Source organism: Trichosurus vulpecula, chromosome 9 (assembly GCF_011100635.1).
Source record: "Trichosurus vulpecula isolate mTriVul1 chromosome 9, mTriVul1.pri, whole genome shotgun sequence".
Classification (NCBI taxonomy): domain Eukaryota; kingdom Metazoa; phylum Chordata; class Mammalia; order Diprotodontia; family Phalangeridae; genus Trichosurus; species Trichosurus vulpecula.
This window is the reverse complement of record NC_050581.1, coordinates 1,976,943-2,000,343: the sequence shown is the minus strand read 5'-3', so window position 1 is coordinate 2,000,343 and position 23,401 is coordinate 1,976,943. Positions and strand designations below refer to the sequence as shown.

At 41.3% G+C, this 23,401-nt stretch overlaps 1 protein-coding gene across 6 annotated transcripts; it reads right to left on the bottom strand.

Moving 5' to 3' along the window:
- Positions 1 to 2,811: 2,811 nt before the first annotated feature.
- On the bottom strand, positions 2,812 to 23,350 carry LOC118831343 (zinc finger protein 75A-like). 6 transcript variants are annotated; one of them, XM_036738651.1, is made up of 10 exons: positions 23,263 to 23,343; positions 21,680 to 21,758; positions 20,715 to 21,259; positions 17,952 to 18,162; positions 17,018 to 17,109; positions 16,518 to 16,644; positions 12,384 to 12,494; positions 11,591 to 12,220; positions 4,283 to 4,393; positions 2,812 to 4,119 (listed from the first exon to the last, which is right to left on the bottom strand). In XM_036738651.1, the coding sequence occupies exons 3-10, from the start codon at positions 21,165 to 21,167 to the stop codon at positions 3,353 to 3,355; spliced, it is 2,502 nt and encodes an 833-aa protein (XP_036594546.1). In that variant the 5' UTR covers positions 21,168 to 21,259; positions 21,680 to 21,758; positions 23,263 to 23,343; the 3' UTR covers positions 2,812 to 3,352. The 6 variants fall into 6 exon arrangements, with proteins under 6 accessions (XP_036594546.1, XP_036594545.1, XP_036594544.1 ...); XM_036738650.1 differs by lacking the exon at positions 23,263 to 23,343 and adding an exon at positions 23,217 to 23,251 and having other exon boundaries at positions 20,715 to 21,758; XM_036738649.1 differs by lacking the exon at positions 23,263 to 23,343 and adding an exon at positions 23,021 to 23,093 and having other exon boundaries at positions 20,715 to 21,758.
- Between the last annotated feature and the right edge of the window lie 51 nt (positions 23,351 to 23,401).

Below are 23,401 nucleotides of genomic sequence, written 5' to 3'. Positions count from 1 at the left end.
CCAGAAGGTGCTCCTTCCTCACCTTTGCTTAGGTTCCTTCTGGTTGAGTTCATGACATGAACTCCTACAAAAAGCCTTTCTGGGTCCTCCTAGGACCTATCATTGCTCTCTTCTTTACTTCATTCTGTTTACTCATGTGTGTACATCCTGTGCCTAGCTAGTAAAGCATAAGGTACCATCCTGTATACGATGGTACCTTGGAAATAGTTGGCACTTACTGTTCATTGAATTGGTGAATTTTGTGTCACACCCTCTGGCCTCCAGTAGAATATAAATTACTGGCAAGTGTTCTAACCATTGTTCCCTGAATCAAATTGGAACCCACCTTCCAGACCCTAGCAAAGTTGCCCCACCTTTTTAGGGCCTCATCATTTGCTTTTTGTTTGGAGACTCCTTGAAGCTCTAGTGGATATTCTCATACTTAGGATCAATCTCTTCTGAGCCAGAATTCTTTTTCCTAACAGACTTTTCCTCTACTTTCCCTGTAAGTATCCACCTTGATGTGTCACAATCAGTGAGAACACCAAGGGGTGACAGTTAATAATAATAAAAAAAAAAGATTCCATTGCAACCAGAGCAACTGCTTTAATGCTGGTGAGTAGTGTATGAACACCAAAGGGGTGGGAGCACTAGCCCCATGCCAGTAAGTGGCTTCATTTGGGGTACTTGACTTAGACCTTTGTCTTTATCCCCTGCCTTGTTTCTCAGGAACCTAAATCACCTTAAAGAAATTCATTTTCATCTTCATGCCTAACTGTTCATCTGGACAGAGGCTGAGACCTGAAAACAACAAAGCCAGGAAACAGAAATGTTCTGATTCACCCAGGGAGATAAGGAAGGGGGAGGGCAGGTGGTAATATAGGATTGAGGAAGGCTTTAAGAAGGAAATGTTGTGGGACAGAAAGTCTCCAGCCTCACAGGGCAGGTTATCCAGCTAACATTTCTGCTACTTAGCTGCCTGGCCCTTTCTGACCTTGAAATGAGACTGAGGAAGAGAGGCATGGACCTAGGAATGCAGTTAAGGCTAAACTGCCATGGAGAAACCAGGGTTCAGCCCTGTGACAGACTGCTGTAAATTGGAATTAGTTCTTCGTATAAGTAAGTAGCTGTGTAGTCATATGCTACACATATGCTACCTCTGGTTTTTCTCATCTAAAATGAAGAGACTGAGCTAGATCATTTTTAAGGTCCTTTGAAATTCTTCAGTTCTGATTATGTGATTTCTGTGCAAGGCTATGCCTAATTCGGCTCAGTCAGGAATGTACTCTGCATTGAGAATTCCCAAGAATTCTTTATTTGTATCCCCAGAACCTAGCTCCAAATAGGCACTTTTAAAATGCTTGTTGACTGACTGACTGATCTGCAGGTAGCTTCCTCAGAAATTTACAAAACCATAAAAACTAACCAACCTACTGAACTTAATATCAGGAAGTTTTTATTATGTGTCCATTTGTGTGTCATGTAAAAAAAAAAATCAGATACTTCCTGTCCATTGAGAGCTTATTAATGTAAGACAGTTAATACCAACATGTTGTTTTTCTCACCTTACCACCATTTTTTAACAATACCAGTTGCCAAACTATCCCCCTTGTACCCAAACATTTCAAATGCTCACCACATCACGGAGCCAAGAGATGACAAGATTCTGTCTATAATAAATAAGTTTCCAGTTTCCCATGGCATCTTAACTAAAAGATAACAGACTTGGAGCTGATCCTTTTTCTTTGAGGCCTTAGGAAAGTTCTCTTTTGTAAGGCTGCTCTTGTTCACTTTTCCAGGTAAGGGAATTCTATACCTTCCCTTATGCACTCCTTCTAAAACCTGGCAAGATATTTACTGGAAAATTACTCCTCACATCTAACAGCAGTTCTCCTTCATGAGGTAAATTCCAATGCAATTTTATTTCATTAGCGATGGAGAATGCCTTGCTATCCATCATATTCCATAAATTATCAGTTAAGAGATGCAAGAGCTGACTTATTTTTTACTCCACAGCTTTTTCTGCAGACTGAAAAATGAACGAACGGGATTTGACCACTAAAGATTAAGAGGTTAAGGCAAGAAGTTAGAGTGACAGTCATTCTTGTGAATGGTGTTTATAAGCAAGAGGCCCAAGAGAAAATCTTGTTGAAATGCTTGGGATATCTCTGCTGCACAGAATTTGGAATAGGAACTTTGGAACGGGAAATTGGTGTACTTGCAACAGTGAAGATGATGTGTGTGCGCGCGCACCCTTTGTTTTAGGTAATACTATTTCTGATAGTAACTTTAACTTGTGTTTTTAAGAGAAGCAGAAAAGACTAATACATGATCAGCATTCCTTTCCACACGGTATGTGTATGAAGATGATTATTCTCTGGTTTCAGACAGCATCTGCTACTTGAAAAGTTGGTTTCTCATATGGTATACCTATTTTCTCAGATACAGTACTAGTAAAGCTGTCTGTATTAGCAAGCACGCTAGCTCACCCAGGATGGCCTGCTTGCAAAGGTTCTTTGATCTGCTTTTCTAAAGGAAAGACTGTTTCAAAGGGGTTAATAATATTCTTTTAATTAAAGATATGTAAGTAAAGAAGGTAAAGGTTATTCACTAGTTCAGGGGAAAGGGCAGCACCCTGAACAAGAAAAAAAATATGAGTAGAAATTAGCACAGAGATCCAAGAGAAAGGGCTCCAACTGTCTAAACAAAGTAATAGATACATAATCACCAGACAAGGGAGCACCAACATCTGGGTTCACAAAACCTAGGGGACTCCTTAACAATGGCTACCCAGAGTCTCATCTGGCCAAATCACAAAAACCTCAGGTGCACATTCTTCCCATGAGTGAGCCCCAAAGGAAAATCTCATCTTAGAAGATATATACATATACACATACAACTAATAGGCTCAGAGGCAGAAGGCATCACTACATGATTCAATGCCTGTCTTAGTACCAAAAGGTGTGAAAGCCTTCCTGCAAGGAAGCTTCTCCTTAGGCAAGCTCCTTCCTCTTATGGGCTCTGTGTGACTCAGTATGTATCAAAGCTGTGAACTGGGACACAGGTCAACGTAGAAAGACAACTGTGACTGAAATACCTGTGCACCTTTAGACCTGGGAAGACAGCCCCTGTTCCAAGGGAAAAATGGAACACGAGGTCACACAGGCCTATTAATGGACTGGGCAAATATATTCCATTAATGCTACACTGGCATATAAAGAATCTTCTTGTCATAAACGAGTCATTATGTACTAGAAATATCACCATTCCCTCTTGCATAGTCTATTTAAATTCACTTAGAGAAAATGGGGTTTAAACTTTAACATGTTTCAAATATTGATAAATTCATATGAGTCTATGTTCTTTTAAGGTATTAGCTCCACTTGGAACTTTCCTTCAGAACTAGGACACTGACTATTTCCTTTTCTCTGTGGAGTTTCTGGTGTCTTAGAAGGCTTGAACGCCTACTGAAGTTCTTCCCACACATGCTACACTTATGAGGTTGCTCACCTGTATGGGTTGTTTGGTGCATAATGAGATGGGAATTCTGACTGAAGCTTTTTCCACATTCATGACACTTAAAAGGTTTCTCTCCTGTGTGTGTTCTTTGGTGAGTAAGAAGGTTTGTGTTTTTACTGAAGCTTTTCCCACACCAGGAGCATCTATGTGGCTTAATTCCTCGATGTGTCATCAAGTGTTTATTAAGATCTGAGCTCCATCGGAATCGTTTATCACATTCTTGACATTTATACGGTCTTTCTTCAGTGTGGACTCTCTGGTGCTTAATAAGCTCAGAGCTAACTTTGAAGCTTTTTCCACATATAAGACATTTGAAAGGTTTTTCTCCTGTGCAGGCTTTCTTGTGGACCTCCATGAGTTTTTGTAGACTTTCTTCCCCAGAAGCAAATTTTTTCCATCTTCCCACAGGTAAATTTTGTTTTGGCTTTCCTTCCCCAAGCTGCTTTTCATAAACTTCTTTCAATTCTGCCCTCTGGAGAACTTCCTCATCAGTCTTTTTAAATATAGATAAAGTACTATCTGGTGCTTGTACTTCTAAGGGAATAGGATGTACTGCCTTAGGCTTTTCTTTCTCATTTGTGGCCTCAGCCTCATTAGGATAAATAGGAAAATCAGTCATTTCTATTTTGGGGAAAAAAGAAATCAGAAAAAGAAAATAAATTAATGATAGTTGATAAAAATAAATAAAAGAACAAAATTTCTAAAATTGCTAAGATCTTGAAAGTACTGAATACCAGAATATTTCTTTCTGGGTTAGTTTGACCCATTCTCATTCATTGCTCACCTGTATTAGACTCTTTTGGGATCTCATTGGATTCCTTAGAATTTGTGACACATGGCTCTTCCTCTTGCTCCAAACAGGATATCAGTTCACGTTTGGGAATCATAAAGAGAGCTGAGGAGAAGAAACAAGTAGCAGTCACCTTGACAATGACTTGCTACTAACTTAGGAGTATATTTGAGGTGCGACCCAGTGATTCCTTAGAAAATGTTATGTTTCTAAGGAAGTGTGATGTACTAGCTGAGGTTCTTCAGCTTCACCACTGACCTTAAATTTAATGTGTAAGATCTCAGTTCCAATATCTCTTATGGGTTATATGTGAAACAAAGGGACTGAGAAACAAACTATGTGGATAATAACTCTCATTTCTATGGGACTTAACAATTCACAAACCACTTTCCTTGCAACAATCCTGTAAAGCAGTTTTTATCTCCATCTTACAAATGAAAAAAAGAAACATGTATATTGTCAGAAATCATATAGCTAGTGAGTATCAGAGACAGAATTTGAACCCAGGTCTTCTGACTAAGGCTAATACTATTTAATACTGCCTTTGAAGGATGGTCATATAACATATTCTTCCCCCTGAATGCTCTATGTGATTTAATGTATTTCTTGAAGAGGGAGAGGAGCAACAACTAAACCCTAGAGAGCACCGGACATGTCTCTCTCAAATCAACTGGTTTTTAATATTGTGTTTCAGCCTCTTAACTATGAAGGTAGATTTGATCCTATAATAAATGGGGACATGAAGGGAAAAGGTTCAAGGTCTGTGACCTCTGTACTTGAGCTGACTTAGGTAGAAGTACAGAAAGAAGATATCCAAAGATATCAATGTGGAAATAAAGTAAATGCACAAACAAAATCATTGTCCAATTTGTTCCATTCCCAAAATTGGTTCCATGAAACGATGACCTGAAACTTGAAGGTTTTGGGATCAGAAATTATCCTGGGCTGCCCTCAACACTTGGGCTACTGATGACATGAAAAGGCTTAGATGGAAATTCACCAGCCTTGGGAAAACACTAAGCCAGACATCAATCAGCTTTTTAAAATTTTTTCTCTTTGTCATCAACATCACTAGATTGAGGGAACGATGGAGAGATAAGGACTTCCATTTTTAAGGAATTGTTCCCTTGGAAAATATGTGATTCAGAAGAGAGGACACAAACTTCTAAATGGAAGACAGGGTAAATGCCTCAAACCCTCTATTTGAAGTTTGAAAGAGGGAGTAATTAGAATTTGAAGCTTCCTGTACTATAAGAGCTCTATGATAGGCAAGTCTTTCTGATAGGTTTGTGTGTGAATTTTTTTCTTTAAATTTAATTTTGTTTTTATTTAACAAAAATTATTTCTCTTCCCCTTAGCTGCCTTCCACCATTAAAAAACAAAACAAAATTCTTGTAAAAAATATGCAGTCAAATGAAACATTATTGCATTAGCCATGCGCAAAAGGTATGTGTCAGTCATTGGGGCGTATTCTAAGAAAGGTGAGCATGAAGGCATAGCCAAGATGGCAGAGTGATGGGCAGCAGGGCAATACACTTCCCTACACAAATTCTAATACACAGATCTAGAAAAAGCATACCACCAATGGGGAATTCCAGAAAATGGCACAGTGAGTCCTTTGTCTGACCCAGGTCAGAATAGGAAGACAGACAGAGAGGTCTTTGAACACTGGGGATGAGGTCAGATGAGGAGCATGTTGTGGAGAGCACTCCATTATTATGAAAGGCTGTGCAAGGGCAAGACCCATACCAGGGCACTGTGACAGGGACAGGTGCATCCTGGTGACTTTGTTGCCCACTACTGAGTTGTAGGTCAGAGATCCAGGGTGGACTGAGAAAAGGAAGTGCCCAGGGGATTTGACATTCTCAGGTAAAGAGCCCCTGGGCCTGTATGGAGAAAGTTCAGAAGCCAGTAGCAGCAGCCATGTGGCTCAGACCAAAGTCTCACTTTCAGCCTCTAGCCCAGCCTACAGAGGAATAAACTCAGCAGGAATCCCAGATCAAAGGAGAGTCTATGGTTCTACCCATTTGAACAAAAAATGCTTTCCAGCTGGCAGACAGGGGCAGAGTCTAGTAGTGGTCCACTTCTGCACAGAACCAAATTTAGGCTGGCAACTTGCAGATCAGGAAGGTCAGCAATCAGACTTCGCCCTGGATCAGACCACTTTGGGAACAGTGAAAGCTTACAAGTCCTCAGCCTGTTCCTGAGATTCTAGAATAACATAACACTAAATACCTTAAGAAATAAGCAACAAGACCAGTCCAGACAGACTTTCCCTCTGGAACTGTGGCAAAGCTCAGCCCTAATATCTAGTATGAAGTCTGAAATCTACAAGTAGTCTGGAAGAACTGGCAGGGAGGAGGAGGGAAGAACTACACCATAATGAACTATTATGATGGCAGGGTCTCTCAAGACACAAACACAAAAAGAAAGAATTACTCTAAAATATCTACAAGCTATGCCTCAGAGAAAAACACTGCTTAGACATGAACTCAAGTGGAATTCCTAGAAGATATGAAGAGTTTAAATTTTTTTTTTAATATATGGAATGAGAATGCTTGAGGAAAAAAACTGGAAGAGAAGTGAGAGCTGTGGAAGTACAAATCCTCACCCAAGCAAAAATCTTCCTGAAATTTGGAAATGATTCACGTAGAAACCAATGACTCAAAGAAATAACAAGAAATATTCAAATAAAATCAAAAGACAGAAAAATTATAAGAAAATATAAAGTGTCAGTTTTCCTGTGGCAGAACCAAGATGGCAGCTGGAAAAAAGGGACTTGCGTGAGCTCCCCACCAGGTCCCTCCAAACACCTATAAAAATAGCTCTGAACAAATTCTAGAACTGCAGAACCCACGGAACAGCAGAGGGAAGCAGGGATCCAGCCCAGGACAGCCTGGATGGTTGTGGGGTAAGGTCTATCTCACAGAACTGGGAGCGGAGCAGAGCCCAGCGTGAGCCGCACCTGGACCAATGAGACTGGGAGTCAGGCAGAACAGGCCCTAGTGCCCTGAATCAGTGAGCTGTGGCAGTTACCAGACTTCTCAACCCACAAACACCAAAGACAACAGAGAAGGTTAGTGGGAAAAGCTGCGGGGGACAGAGTAAAAGGAGTTTTCGGTTCGGCCACTTCCCCAGGGGCAGAGGAGGTGGTGCAACTCTGAAGCCGCTTCCAGAGCTACAGCTGCTGTTGCTTCCAGCCCCAGGCCCACCTGGTGGGAGGAATTAAGTGGTACATCAGAGTGGGACTGCAGATTCTGCTTAAAATCCAAGTTGCAGTCCGGAATGGCAGTTCTCGGGGGTGGAGCAGCGCTGGTGTGGCAGAGCTTATTGTGTAGAAATAGCTCTGGAAAACAACAGCACAGACCCTCAAGCTGGGGACAAAGTACTCTATACTCTAAAAGCAGTCATACCCTGCTGAAAAACTCAAGAGTCAAGTAAGTTGGCTGGGAACATGGCCAGGCAGCGAAAACGGACTGAGATTCTGTCTCAGACTTTGGAATCTTTCTTTGGTGACAAAGAAGACCAAAACATACAGCCAGAAGAAGTCAACAAAGTCAAAGAGCCTACCTCAAAAGCCTCCAAGAAAAACATGAACTGGTCTCAGGCCATGGAAGAGCTCAAAAAGGATTTGGAAAAGCACGTTAGAGATGTAGAGGAAAAATTGGGAAGAGAAATGAGAAGGATGCGAGAAAACCATGAAAAACAAGTCAATGACTTGCTAAAGGAGACCCAAAAAAATACTGAAAAATACACTGAAGAAAACAACACCTTAAAAAACAGACTAACTCAAATGGCAAAAGAGCTCCAAAAAGCCAATGAGGAGAAGAATGCCTTGAAAGGCAGAATTAGCCAAATGGAAAAGGAGGTCCAAAAGACCACTGAAGAAAATACTACCTTAAAAATTAGACTGGAGCAAGTGGAAGCTAGTGACTTTATGAGAAATCAAGATATTATAAAACAGAACCAAAGGAATGAAAAAATGGAAGACAATGTGAAATCTCTCATTGAAGTTTGAAAAGGGCAGTAATTAGAATATGAAGCTTCCTGTACTATAAGAGCTCTATGATAGGCAAGTCTTTCTGATAGGTTTGTGAGTACATTTTTTCTTTAAATTTAATTTTGCTTTCAATTAACAAAAATTATTTCTCTTCCCCTTACCTGCCTTCCACCATTAAAAAACAAAACAAAATTCTTGTAAAAAATATGCAGTCAAATGAAACATATTATTGCATTAGCCATACGCAAAAGGTATGTTTCAGTCCTTGGGGCGTATTCTAAGAAAGGTGAGCATGAAGGCATAGCCAAGATGGCAGAGTGATGGGCAGCAGGGCAATACACTTCCCTACACAAATTCTAATACACAGATCTAGAAAAAGCATACCACCAATGGGGAATTCCAGAAAATGGCACAGTGAGTCCTTTGTCTGACCCAGGTCAGAATAGGAAGACAGACAGAGAGGTCTTTGAACACTGGGGATGAGGTCGGATGAGGAGCATGTTGTGGAGAGCACTCCATTATTATGAAAGGCTGTGCAAGGGCAAGACCCATATCAGGGCACTGTGACAGGGACAGGTGCATCCTGGTGACTTTGTTGCCCACTACTGAGTTGTAGGTCAGAGATCCAGGGTGGACTCAGAAAGGGAAGTACCCAGGGGATTTGACATTCTCAGGTAAAGAGCCCCTGGGCCTGTATGGAGAAAGTTCAGAAGCTAGTAGCAGCAGCCATATGGCTCAGACCAAAGTCTCACTTTCAGCCTCTGACCCAGCCTGCAGAGGAATAAACTCGGCAGGAATCCCAGACCAAAGGAGAGCCTATGGTTCTATCTATTTCAACCAAAAATACTTTCCAGCGGGCTGATAGGGGCAGAGTCTAGTAGTGGTCCACTTCTGCACAGACCCCAACTTTGGTTGGCAACTTGCAGAGCTCAGACCAGGAAGGTCAGCAATCAGACTTCGCCCTGGATCAGACCACTTTGGAAACAGTGAAAGCTTACAAGTCCTTAGCCTGTTCCTGAGATTCTAGAATAACATAACACTAAATACCTTAAGAAATAAGCAACAAGACCAGTCCAGACAGACTTTCCCTCTGGAACTGTGGCAAAGCTCAGCCCTAATATCTAGTATGAAGTCTGAAATCTACAAGTAGCCTAGAAGAACTGGCAGGGAGGAGGAGGGAAGAACTACACCATAATGAACTGTTACAATGGCAGGGTCTCTCAAGACACAAACACAAAAGAAGAGAACTACTCTAAAATATCTACAAGCTATGCCTCAGAGAAAAACTTAGGAATGAACTAAACTAGAATTCTTAGAAGATATGGAGAGTCAAAAAAAATTTTTTCTTTATAAATGGAATGAGAATGCTTGAGGAAAAAAACTGAAAAAGAAGTGAGAGCTGTGGAAGAAAGAACTGGAAACAAGTACACACCTTACCATAAGAGGTAGAAATCCTCACCGAAGCAAAAACCTCCCTGAAAATTAGAAATGAACCACACAGAAAACCAATTATTCCACAAAATAACAAGAAATATTCAAACAAAATCAAAAGATAGAAAAATTAGAAGGAAATATAAAGTGTCTCATAGAAAAATAACTGACTGGAAAACAAATCTAGGAGAAAAAGTTTAAGAATCATTGGACTATCTAAACATCATGACTGAAGCAAGACAAAGAACAAAGCCTATTTCAGGAAAACTACCTAAATGTCTTAGAAGCAGAGAATAAAATGGAAATCAAAAAAATCCACTAGTCAGTGACATCCTGAGAGAAACTCCCTAAATGAAAACACCTAGGAATATTAAAGCCCCAAATCTAGAACTTCTAAGTCAAAGAAAAAAATACCGTTAGCAACCAGAATGAAGGAACTGAAGTATGAAGGAGCTACAGCGAAGATCACACATGACTTAGCAGCTGGAGAACTTGGAGTATAATATTCCTGAAGGCAAAAGATCTAGGTTCAAAACCAAGAATAGCTTACCCAGCAAAACTGAGTACAATGCTGTGGGGGTTAGGGGAAGGGGAGAAACTTTTATTGAAATACATTACTGCAAAACAGTCATGTTGAAAAAACCAGAGGTACAGAAAATCTCTGAAGATCACCCTTGGGAGTGAAGAGAAACGTAAAAAGGTAAACATTAAGGAACAATGAAAAAGAAGTAAATGACAATAAACTTTGTACATTCAAATACGGAAGATAACATATGTCCCCTCTGATCTCTATCATTATCAGTGTTCATAGAGGGTGTAATTAGACATGGCCTGGAAGTTTTGGTCCAAAACCAGGTTATAGATTTACTGGAAAATTAATCCTCACATCTAATGACACTTCCCCTTCCTGAGGTAAATTCCAACACAATTTTGTTTCATTAGATATGGAGAATAGCTTGCTATACATCATCCATAAATTATCAGTTAAGAGATTTAAGAGCTGACTTTTTTTTTTAATTCACAGCTTTTTATGCAGAGTAATTAAGCAAAAAAATGAACCAATAGGATTTGACAGCTAAAAGTTAAGAGGGTAAGGCAAGAAGTTAGAGTTACAGTCAGTCTTGTGAATGGTGTTTATAAGCAAGAGGCCCAAGAGAAAATCTTGTTGAAATGCTTTGGAGTATCATAACTTAGGATATCTCTGCTGCACAGAATTTGGAATAGGAGTTTTGGAATAGGAAATTGGTGTACTTGCAACTGTGAAAATAATGAGTGAGACAGAGAGAGAGAAGGAGAGAGAGTAAGTGAGTGAGAGAGAGAGAGAGCCCTGTCTTTTAGGAAATACTGTTTCTGACAGTAATTTTAACTTGTGTTTTTAACAGTGGCAGAAAAGACTAATACATGATCAGCATTCATTTCCACACTTTATGTGTATCAAGATCATTCTTTGGTTTCAGACAGCATCTTCCACTTGAAGAGTTGGTTTTTGGTATAGTATACTTATAATTTTGTCAGATACAATCCTAATATAGCTGTCCTATAAAGAATTTTCTTCTCATAAACAATTCATTATGTACTAGAAATATTGCCATTCCCCCTTGCATAGTCTATTTAAATTCTCTTTAAAGAAAAATGGGGTTTAAACCCCATTAACATTTACTTTTACATTAACATTTAACTTTAACATTTTTCAAATATTGATAAATTCATATAAATCAATGTTCTTTTAAGATTTCATCTCCACTTAGAACTTTCCTTCAGAACTAGGACACTGACTGTTTCCTTTTCCCTGTGGAGTTTCTGGTGTCTTAGAAGGCTTGAACACCTACTGAAGTTCTTCCCACACATTCTACACTTCTAAGGTTGCTTACCTGTATGGGTTGTTTGGTGCTTAATGAGATAGGAGTTTCGACTGAATTTTTTTCCACATTCATGACACTTAAAGGGTTTCTCTCCTGTGTGTGTTCTTTGGTGACTGAGAAGGTTTGTGTTTTGACTGAAGCTTTTCCCACACCAGGAGCATCTATGTGGCTTAATTCCTCGATGTGTCATCAAGTGTTTATTAAGATCTGAGCTCCATCGGAATCGTTTATCACATTCTTGACATTTATACGGTCTTTCTTCAGTGTGGACTCTCTGGTGCTTAATAAGCTCAGAGCTAACTCTGAAGCTTTTTCCACATATATGACATTTGAAAGGTTTTTCTCCTGTGTAGACTTCCTTCTCCCCCTTCATGAGTTTTTGTAGACTTTCTTCCCCAGAAGCAAATTTTTTCCATCTTCCCACAGGTAAATTTTGCTGTGGCGTTTCTTCTCCAAGCTGCTTTTCATAAACTTCTTTCAGTTCTGCCCTCTGGAGAACTTCTTCATCAGTCTTTTTAAATATAGATAAAGTACTATCTGGTGCTTGTACTTCTAAGGGAATAGGATGTACTGCCTTAGGCTTTTCTTTCTCATTTGTGGCCTCAGCCTCATTAGGATAAATAGGAAAATCAGTCATTTCTATTTTGGGGAAAAAAGAAATCAGAAAAAGAAAATAAATTAATGATAGTTGATAAAAATAAATAAAAGAACAAAATTTCTAAAATTGCTAAGATCTTGAAAGCACTGAATACCAGAATATTTCTTTCTGGGTTAGTTTGACCCATCCTCATTCATTGCTCACCTGTATTAGAATCTTTTGGGATCTCATTGGATTCCTTAGAATTTGTGACACATGGCTCTTCCTCTTGCTCCAAACAGGATATCAATTCAGGTTTGGGAATCATAAAGAGAGCTGAGGAGAAGAAACAAGTAGCAGTCACCATGACAATGCCTTGTTACTAACTTAGGAGGATATTTCAGGTGTGACCCAGTGATTCCTTAGAAAATGTTATGTGTTTCTAATGTACTAGCTGAGTTTCTTCAGCCTCACCACTGACCTTAATTTTGAATGGGCAAGATCTCAGCTCCAATTCCTCCTATGGGTGATATTGTGAGATAAAAAGACTGAGAAACTATGCGGATAATAACTCTCATTTCTATGGGACTTAACAATTCGCAAACCACTTTCCTTGCAACAATCCTGTGAAGTAGTTAGTTTTTGTCTCCATCTTACAAATGAAAAAAAGAAACATGTATATTGTCAGAAATCCCATAGCCAGTGAGTGTCAGAGACAGAATTTGAACCCAGGTATTCTGATTAAGGCTGATACTATTTAATACTGCCTCTGAAGGATGGCCGTATATAATATCAATGAAGTTGGGACTTTCTGACTGTTTTAAAATGATTAATTGGTGTTTTTGATTGAGCGTTACTAGGTGCTAAGCTCCAAGCCCAAACCCCTGTTAGGCCCCAAGCATATGTGGGTGTGAATTAGTAACTAAGGTGGGGCTCCAGATGGGGTCAGTGAAGGGTAACTAGAATGAATGGTGCAATCCTTGATTGAGGAGCAGAATTGTTTTTACCTCTTTCTATTCAATGCTAAATGATGCTTGACTGTTAAGCTTGTGTGATTGGCTTTGCAAAAACTACTGTATGTTGGTCTATGAGTTAAACTATTATCATCACAGACTGTCACATCCCATGTGATCTTCTCCATTAATCAGAACCTAAGGAAGTCTCTTGAGCTTAAATAAGGGAGAAATCATAGATCTGGGGATGAGGTCAGATGAGGAGCATGTTGTGGAGAGCACTCCATTATTATGAAAGTCTGTGCAAGGGCAAGACCCATACCAGGGCACTGTGACAGGGACAGGTGCATCCTGGTGACTTTGTTGCCCACTACTGAGTTGTAGGTCAGAGATCCAGGGTGGACTCAGAAAGGGAAGTACCCAGGGGATTTGACATTCTCAGGTAAAGAGCCCCTGGGCCTGTATGGAGAAAGTTCAGAAGCCAGTAGCAGCAGCCATGTGGCTCAGACCAAAGTCTCACTTTCAGCCTCTAACCCAGCCTGCAGAGGAATAAACTCAGCAGGAATCCCAAACCAAAGAAGAGCCTATGGTTCTATCTATTTGAACCAAAAATGCTTTCCAGCGGGCTGATAGGGGCAGAGTCTAGTAGTGGTCCACTTCTGTACAGACCCCAACTTTGGTTGGCAACTTGCAGAGCTCAGACCAGGAAGGCAAGCAATCAGTCTTTGCCCTGGATCAGACCACTTTGGGAACAGTGAAAGCTTTCAAGTCCCCAGCCTGTTCCTGAGATTCTAGAATAACATAACACTAAATACCTTAAGAAATAAGCAACAAGACCAGTCCAGACAGACTTTCCCTCTGGAACTGTGGCAAAGCTCAGCCCTAATATCTAGTATGAAGTCTGAAATCTACAAGTAGCCTAGAAGAACTGGCAGGGAGGAGGAGGGAAGAACTATACCATAATGAACTGTTACAATGGCAGGGTCTCTCAAGACACAAACACAAAAGAAGAGAACTACTCTAAAATATCTACAAGCTATGCCTCAGAGAAAAACTTAGGAATGAACTAAACTAGAATTCTTAGAAGATATGGAGAGTCAAAAAAAAATTTTTTTATAAATGGAATGAGAATGCTTGAGGAAAAAAAACTGAAAAAGAAGTGAGAGCTGTGGAAGAAAGAACTGGAAACAAGTACATACCTTAGCATAAGAGGTACAAATCTTTCCCCAAGCAAAAATCTCCCTGAAAATTAGAAATGAACTATATAGAAACCAATGAAGTAACAAGAAATATTCAAACAAAATCAAAAGATAGAAAAATTAGAAGGAAATATAAAGTGTCTCATAGAAAAATAACTGACCTAGAAAACAAATCAAGGAGAAAAGGTTTAAGAATCACTGAACTGTCTAAACATCATGACTGAAGCAAGACAAAGAACAAAGCCTGACATCCTATTTCAGGAAAACTACCTAAATGTCTTAGAAGCAGAGAGTAAAGTGGAAATCAAAAAAATCCACTAGTCAGTGACATCCTGAGAGAAACTCCCCAAATGAAAACACCTAGGAACATTATAGCCCAAATCTAGAACTTCTAGGTCAAAGAAAAAAATACCGTTAGCAACCAGAATGAAAGAATTGAAGTACCAAGGAGCTACAGCAAAGATCACACACGATTTAGCAGCTGGAGAACTTAGAGTATAATATTCCTGAAGACAAAGGATCTAGGCTTAAAACCAAGAATAGCTTACCCAGCAAAACTGAGTACAATGCTGTGGGGGTTAGGGGAACGGGAGAAACTTTTATTGAGATAGACAACTTCCAAGTATTCTTGTTGAAAAAACCAGAGGTGCAGAAAATCTCTGAGGGTGAAACATAGGAGTGAAGAGAAATATAAAAAGGTAAACATTAATGAACAATGAAAAAGAAGTAAACAAAGATATACTCTGTACATTCAAACATGTAAGATGATACCATGTGTCCCCTCTGATCTCTATCATTACCAGTGTTCATAGAGGGTGCAATTAAACAAGGCCTTTGTAAGTTAATGGAATATGAAGATCTTCCGTCCATTAATAGGCCTACGTGACCACGTGTTCCATCAAGGATGTCTTACCGCTCTGGCCCAGCTGGGATACATCCTGAGTCACATAGAGCCTGTGGGGAGGGAACTTGCCTAAGTGAAGCTTGCTTAGGGGGAAGCTTGCTTGCTAAGGCTTTCACACCTTTTAGTACTAAGCTAATTAGGCATGGTGTGATGCCTTCGGGCTCTGAGCCTATTAGCCAAAAGTGGGTACATATATTCTGAGGTAAGATTTTGCTTTGGGGTCTTGCTCATGAGAAGGACCTTTTGACCCCCTGGACAGGACTCTAAGTAGCTGTTTGTTAAGAGACACCCTGACTACTCAGATGTAAGTGCTCTCCCAATCTGGTGGTGTATGTAGGTAGTTGTATTACTTTGTTCAGACAGTTAGAGCCCTTTCTGTTGACCTTTGTGCTAATTTCTGTGCTTCTATTTTCACTGTTTGTATTTTCTCCACTTTGAGGGTGCTAACCTTTCCCCTAACCTAGTGAATGTAATTAAAATAAGTTGCTTTCCTTTAGAAAAACAGATCAAAGGACTGTGCTGGCAGGTCATCCTGGGAGTGCCAGGGTGCTTGCTGTTACAGCCTGGAAGTGCTTCCATTATGTCTTGATGATCTTTAAAGAAAAATGTAGAGAGAACACACTGGGAGGTGTGGACAAGGAAAGGAAGGTTGATGGAAACTATCTACAAATTAAAAGGAGGGGTGGGATGAGAGATGATATCTGAACCTTACTCTCATCTGAACTGGTCAGAAGAAGGAAGAATACATACACAGAGTTGGGTACAGAAATACATTTCACTCAACAAGGAAATAGGAGGTAGGGAGGAGAAGGGAAGAGGAAAATTTAGAAGGAAGGCAGCTTAAGGGAGGGATTAGTTTCAAACAAAACAAATTCTAAGAATGTAAAAAAATATAACTCTTTTTGAGACAGTAAAGAATAAGATTCTGAGAGGGTACACATAAAAGTGGGGAATGGATGAACAAGTTATGGTCTATAAATGTGATGAACTATTAGTATAATGACAAACCAATATCTCAAAGGACTAATGATGAAACATCCTACCCATCTCCTAATAATGAGAAAAGTGAAGGATTCAGAAGGCAGAATGAGACAAATATTTTTTAGGACACGGCCAGTGTGGAAATGTGATTTGACTGACTATACATGTTTGTAATGGGTTTTCTTTTTCTTGTTTCTCAATTGGGGGTAGGAAGGAGAGAAGGCGGATCTTTGCTGACTAAAACAAATAAAATATGTTTTTTCAAAGGTGAGCATATCAGAGAACCTCCCCCAACTCAGCTTTAAGATAAAGGAGTTCTTACCTACTGAAATCATATTGTTGTAAGTCTCTTGCATGACATCCTTGTAGAGGTCTTTCTGAATGGAGCCCAGTAATTGCCATTCTTCCTGAGAGAAATACATGGCCACATCTTCAAATGTCACAGGACTCTGAAATGAGAACAAGCCCCTGCTCACAACCTGCCACCACCTGACCACTAGTCCCTGGATAATGAATAAGACCCAAGGAAATTAAATGTGTAAAAGGAATTCTGCATGGATGATGTTGGTGCCTCATGTGTAACCCCTGGGTAAATGGCAGGGGGAGGTATGGAGGAGGCAGCCCAAGGAATAAACAAACAACCCATAAGGTTCCCAGCTCCTCTGCACGACAAGCCCAGTGGGACAGAAGATAACAGATGAAATTTCCTAGAGGAACTATTGAACAGAAAGGTTCATGGGAAACAAAGAATGATGCTGAGAAGCTCACATTCAGTTAGGAAACAATGTGATTTCAGAAGGGACCTTGGGAACTGCAGCTCACCTGGGACTCAGGTGTGAAGAATACAGATGCCACCTCCCAATCTCTGGTAGGTCTCTCTTCAGGAAGAACAGGAACCTGGTGAGCAGGCAGAGCTGAAGAGGGAGAGAAAAGCCAGGGAGTAATGTGTTTCTATCTTTGGTGTCAGGGGACACCTTAGGTTTATTTGTGAAATATAAGAGATCCCTTGATTACTTCAGTAGGGCATGGGAAGAGGTGGCCTTTGCACTGCAAATCTGAACAAATATTCCATCAGTCCAAAAGGAAAATGAATAATAAAGTGGAATCTTTTTTCACATGGAGGCAATAATCCTTACCCCCATTATGGCATACAATGTCATTTTCCCTCTACAAGTAGCTGTTTTCTAGACTACAATTAAAAGGGTTTTGAATTGAAATTCACAGATTGATAGAATATTTCAGTTATCTAGACACTCCAGTATTCACCATGAAATTTAGGAGTTTGGCTTTTGACTTTTTTCTGGCAGTTCTCATACACACTGCCTTATCACTGAAAACCTTTGTCCTGCTCCCCTAGAGAACTAAGACTTACCTACCAGGACCATGTAGTATCCTTCTTCCCTGCCCAAGTTTCCCCACCCCACCACCTTTTTTATCTTTCCTGAAAGCAGAATCTGCAACATTGATCATTTCTATGTCCTACCTTGCCCCTAAGCACTTTGCTTCTCCACCCTTACCCCCAACAAATAACTTTCCACTCTGTGGCTATGTGTGAGACCTGCACATCCCTCACTGCAGAGTCCCTCTTCCCTTGTGTTGAACTGTAGTCTCCCTGAGGGTAAGGTTTGTGTTTTCTGCTTCTGTATCCACTCCAGTGTCTAGTACAGCTCTGGGCACCAAGGAAGTGTTCAATAAATGCTTGTTGACTGAATCTCACCACCCCTAAGAGGAGGAAAGTATTGAGGAAGCTCCTCACCCCTCTCCTGCACCAGCTGGAGCTCTTTTTCAGGGTCACAGCTCAGTGGTTCCTGTAGTCGTGGGTGGGTACTCCACAATTCCTCTTCCTGGAACACCCCCATACGCTGGGGCTCTGCTGGCTCCAGATGGAAGCTTAGTACTTCCGATGCTCTTCCCAAGGGTGCTGCCTTCTCCGAGGGTACTTCCTGTCCCTGCTCATGGACTGTAACCTGGAAATTAATCCCCATCCTCTATTACCACAGGGCTTGGGCTAGAGAGCAACACTCATTTTGGGGACAGAGCAGTAGTTAGGGTTCAGTTCTTCAAAAAGAGATTCTGTGAAAAGTCAGGAGGCACATTGCCTCATCAAGATGTAGAGGTGATGTTGGGCCCCCAACAAGAATTAACAGTGGAATACAACTCCTGGCAGGTCTGACCAAAATAGAAAAGCTTTGGTATTAGCCTGGTGACAGGCATATATCCATTGTCTCAAGAGGAGCCTAGCTAAGTTTGGAGAAGCTTGTCAACAGACTACCAGTAACATTTATCACTAGGTAACAATTTTTTTACGCAGTAAGTTATATAGTTCCTTTACTGAGATACAGAGAGTTTGTGACACGCTGGTGAAAGTTACAGTAGCACCTACACATGATGAAATCACCAATCCTTTGAAATGCTAGTCAGTTTCCTACTATTCTTTGCTTCCTCTTGGTTTCCCCATCAAACCAGAAGCTTCATTTTGGCTCCTGCTCCCTACTTATACAACCACCAAATTTCCATTTTGGGGTGGGGGTGGGGTGGCAGTGTTGGAAGGGAGGAAGGAACTGCTTCCTTTCCCAACTGATCCTGTTGAACTGTTTGTGGTGCAAAGCATGGATCGAGACCTGAGTATACAAGACTGAAAGATTATGCCTGATGTTCTCCAGAATGGGGCCCAGAGGAAAACGGAGGGGTTTCTGCTTTTACGCTCCTGAGGGCAATGGCTCATTTTTCTATGCAGACTACTAGAGGAGGAAAACTAACTTTTTCTTTGCCCAGGAAACGAGTTGCCTGGTGTGAAGCAGAGATGAACTTAGTGCATATACCATATTCCCCCATGTATAAGACACACCCCTTTTCAAAAATTTGGGGTCTTAAAAACTGGGTGCATCTTATACAGTGGTTGTAGATTTTTTTATTTGCATTTCCCACTTTTTCACGCTTGTTGTCTTTGTGCTTATTGTTTTGCATTTGCTACCAGTATATTAGGTTACATTTTGCCACGTTCTGCCCAGAAATGGCTCAGAAAAGATTTTCGTACAGTGCTGAATTCAAGTTAAAAGTGATCCAGTTTGCAAAAGTAAATGGAAATCATGCTGCTGAACATAACTTTGGTCCTCCTCCAACTGAGAAAACAATCCAAGACTGGCTACAGGAAGAAGAAACCCTACTGAAAATGCCATGGCAGAAGGCGGCCATGAGAGGCAAGTCAGCAAAATGGTCTGATTTAGAGAGGGAATTGAAGATATGAAGAGCAAAGAGCAATTGAAATTCCTGTGTCCACAAAGATGGTTCAGCATGAGGCAAGAAGAATTGCTGATGAAAAAGAAGTTACTGATTTCAAAGGAGGACATAATTGGTGCTTCAGGTTCATGAAAAGGAATGGACTAAGCAGGCGTACACGCACCAGACTTGCCCAAAAGATGCCTGAAAACTATGAGCAGAAGGTCCTTGAATCTTATAGTATTATGGGATGAATTTTATGCTGATAAAATTTGAGTTTGATAACTTTATGTAATACATTTTTTTTTTCAAATTTTGGGCCCCAAAATTAAGGTGAATCTTATACATGGGAGCATCTTATACATGGGGAAATACGGTATATTATTTCTTTCCCTTCATTGGATTTTTCCTGTTTTCTTATCTTTCCATTTCCCTTTTTTCTTTCTCCTTTACTTTGATGCTATTCTGGAGTTGTTTACTTTTTCCTTTCCTTTTTTTTTTTTTACATTATTTCTTACCCCTTTATTTTCTTATTTTCATTCCTTCCTTGGTTGTTTGTATTTTCTCTTTACCACCTGAAAGAATTCAAGTCTTGCCTTCTTGATCAACCTAGATTGTCCCATCAGCTTTTCCTCAATCTACCTAGGCCCAATCAACTCCTCTATCTCAGGATTCCCTCAGTGTCCCTATTATCCACATTACCAGTTCATACCACCAATTTTTTTTTTATTGTATTCCACCTGGACATTCAAACGCCTATATCTGTTATAATCTTACAATACTACAAACACAAATTGAATAAAATGAAATATTACTTTTTGAAACAGAAAATCAGTAAGCCTAAGGCAACAGAGGGCCTAACTTAGAAGCCCAGGGCTGTGACAGACAAGTTACTGGACAACAACCCCTATAAATAACCCTCTGTTCCACCTCCTAGTAACCTTGCTGATTCCATATGGGGCTGATCTTGGCAAAACACTTCAATAATCCAAAATTTGGAATTTCTGATAGGAAATAAAAAGGGACTGAAAAGACACTGCAAAAAATAAAACACTTGAAATTAAGAACAAAATAAAGTTAAGGCCATGGTTCTGGCCTTAAAAGAGGATAGAAAGAGTTCCCTTTTCTTAGCTAAAGAAGAAAGAACCTTATGAGATTTCAGTAGCATTGACAGATATCCTGAACACTGACTCTCACTAATGATAAAGTCTTTTGCCATACGCATACAAATTTGCAAAGTTCTGGAGGAACAAGAGTGATATTTTCTATCTCACCCTCCATTTTTCCACTTTTCTCATACCTCATTGTCCAATTGAGGAATCTTCTTTCTGTCTTCTTTGCTCTTTCTTATAAGTGTACTCTGCAAATCTTCTACCAATGTCACTGCCTCCTTGATGCTCCTTGGGCAGTGCTTTTGAACTCTGGTCTTTGTCTCCTCAGGAAGAATATTTATGAACTGCTCCAGCAGCAACAGCTCTAAGATTTGCTCCTTTGTGTGGATCTCTGGCTGCAACCACAGATGGCAAAGCTCCCTAAGTTGCCTAAGTGTCTCCTGCGGACCAGCTGACTCCTGGTACTGGAAGCTCCTAAAGCTCTGTCGGCAGGTCTCAGAAGCAGGTTTATTCTGTAGGACAGATTCCTGACTCTGGATTGAATTCTCTTTTAGGTTTTGTCCTAGAGGCCCTTCTTTCTCCCATAAAGGCTGGATGTGGGGAATCAGATCGTCAGCCATCACTAGCTCTACGGCCATCATCCTGTTCAAGAACTCTTGCAGTCAGTGGCCCTACTGGTGCTCAAACTTCCAGTGCTAAGTGCCTCTTCTGGTATAAAACTAGGATAATCTTCCTGAGGGCAGATTGAAAAATATGAGCATCAGCAAGGAAGACTCAAGAAGCATTATTCATTCGGTGCTACCTGAGAGCCTTAAACAGAGTCTCCATTTCTGACATTCTGTAAGGCTGGTGATAGTTTGTACCTTATTTTAAGGTGTTTTGTTTTTCCTGCCTGATTTCCAAACATCCCCCTTCTAGCTATATTTCTACTCACCTAAACTTCCCACATCTAGAAGGTCAGAAGATCATTTAACTTTCAGTACTAACCAGAATACTGTATTTAAAAGAGCTTTGGGATTAGCCAAAGATTCCAGTTATCTGTTTGCCTACTAGCAATGATCCCACAAACCAAACATTGATTCTTATAAATATTAAATTGTCACAAAAAATATTCACAAATAATAATCCCAGGGGAGAACCTTGGTCCTCTCACCTTGATCTTCTCAGTGTTGTAAAGAGGAGATCCAGCTTATTCATTGTTATCTGGAGAGGCCATCAGCCACAGCAATGGACTGTGGATGTAAAATCAGAAAACTTGGGTTTGAGTCCCAGGTTCAAGACTTACCAACAAGATGACTATAATCTTTTGGGGTCTCTGGTCTTTTATCTGTAAAATTGGGGATAATGAAACTTACACAGAATTGTTATGGAGAAAGTTTCATGAACTGTAAATATGGATTACTTTATTATTAATATGTTCGGTATATTGAGGATATCTCATGTGAAAAAAATAAAGCAAAGAACAGAATATGAAGACGTGGGAAAGATAACAGAGGCCTCAAAAGCAGACCTATTCCTCTGTAACCCTGTCCCTTTCCTCTTCCCTGAGTCATTCTGGCTGGGTCTAGTGGCTGGAAAGAACCCCAGAACCTGTCCCAGATGTGGCCCAGCTCTACTAGGCTCCCAAAGAGCTGATATCGATGAGAACAAAACTTTTATCAAATTGGCTGTACGGACACACCTTTAGTCACAACCCAGCCTGCATACAAGCAGCCAAATTCAAGGAGATAGCACCTTTCAGGGTCTATGGGCTGCTTGCCACCAAAAGTTGATCTACCAATGTAGGCCACGCCAGTGTCCCTACTTCCCAGAACCACTACAGAAGACGTGTGCCTGAGAAGCATCTGCTGCTACCCCAAGAGCCACGGACATTGCTGTGTCTATCTGTGTTCACTACAGCCACCTCTAAACGTCCTCCTGCCAGTGACTGTCAAGAGTGGGAATGAGAACGCGTGCCGGGCCTCTCACAGAAGCTCCTCAGTTTCTGGACACCAGAGATGAGTCTCCAGGTCACCCTGTGTGGCACAGGAGGCTGCGGGGCACCTGACTTCCCTGGCACCGCAGGTTAACTCAATTCAACATATTTCTTGGAGACGAATTACATGCTTGGCAGGCACCGTGCTAGAGGAATACTCAGGCCCAAATAAGGGGTGTGTGTGTGTGTGTGTGTGTGTCTGTGCGTGCACGCACACGTGTACAGACACAGACTGCGGCCAAGTCCCTGCTTCCTCCTCCGTAAAATAGAGACACTGGGCGAGCCAGCAAACGCTAGGGAGCAGCGGGCTGCTCTCATCGCCAGCGAGCTATCCCCGTCCCGGTGGGGCTGCGGGCAGACAGGACCAGATGATTTCTTCGCTCCCTTCCAAGTCTCTGCGCCGTGACAGCTTCAAAAGGGCGGCGTGGCAACCACGCCTGGGCCCCGCCGAGAGCCCACCCAGCAGCAGCGCAGAGCCCCTCCCCCCATTCCCAGCCCCCCGGACCCGCGCGACGTCACCGTAGGGTTAGGGTCACGTCAGTTTGCGTCACGTCCCTTCGGGGGAGGGTCGTATGAAACCAGGGCCCAGGACGACCAGACGGGAAAGAAGAGATTCCGCGGCGACCTCGGTCCGCACTGGCCACCCCAAGCCCCGCCCGGCGCCGGGGCCGTAAGGAGGGGCTGCTGACTCCCCAAGCTCATCACCCCCGCCCACCATGTACGGCGCCGCTCCCGGGGGTCTCCTTGCCGCGATCTCCTACCTCTTCCTGGGGCAGCGTCCTGTTGACTAGGCCCCGACCGGACCCGGAAGTGACGCTCTGCCGACGCTTGGCGGTTTAACCCTGCCCGTACCCTGATACCCTTTGCTAACTGCGCGGGGGCCCTCCAGTGTGTTAAGAG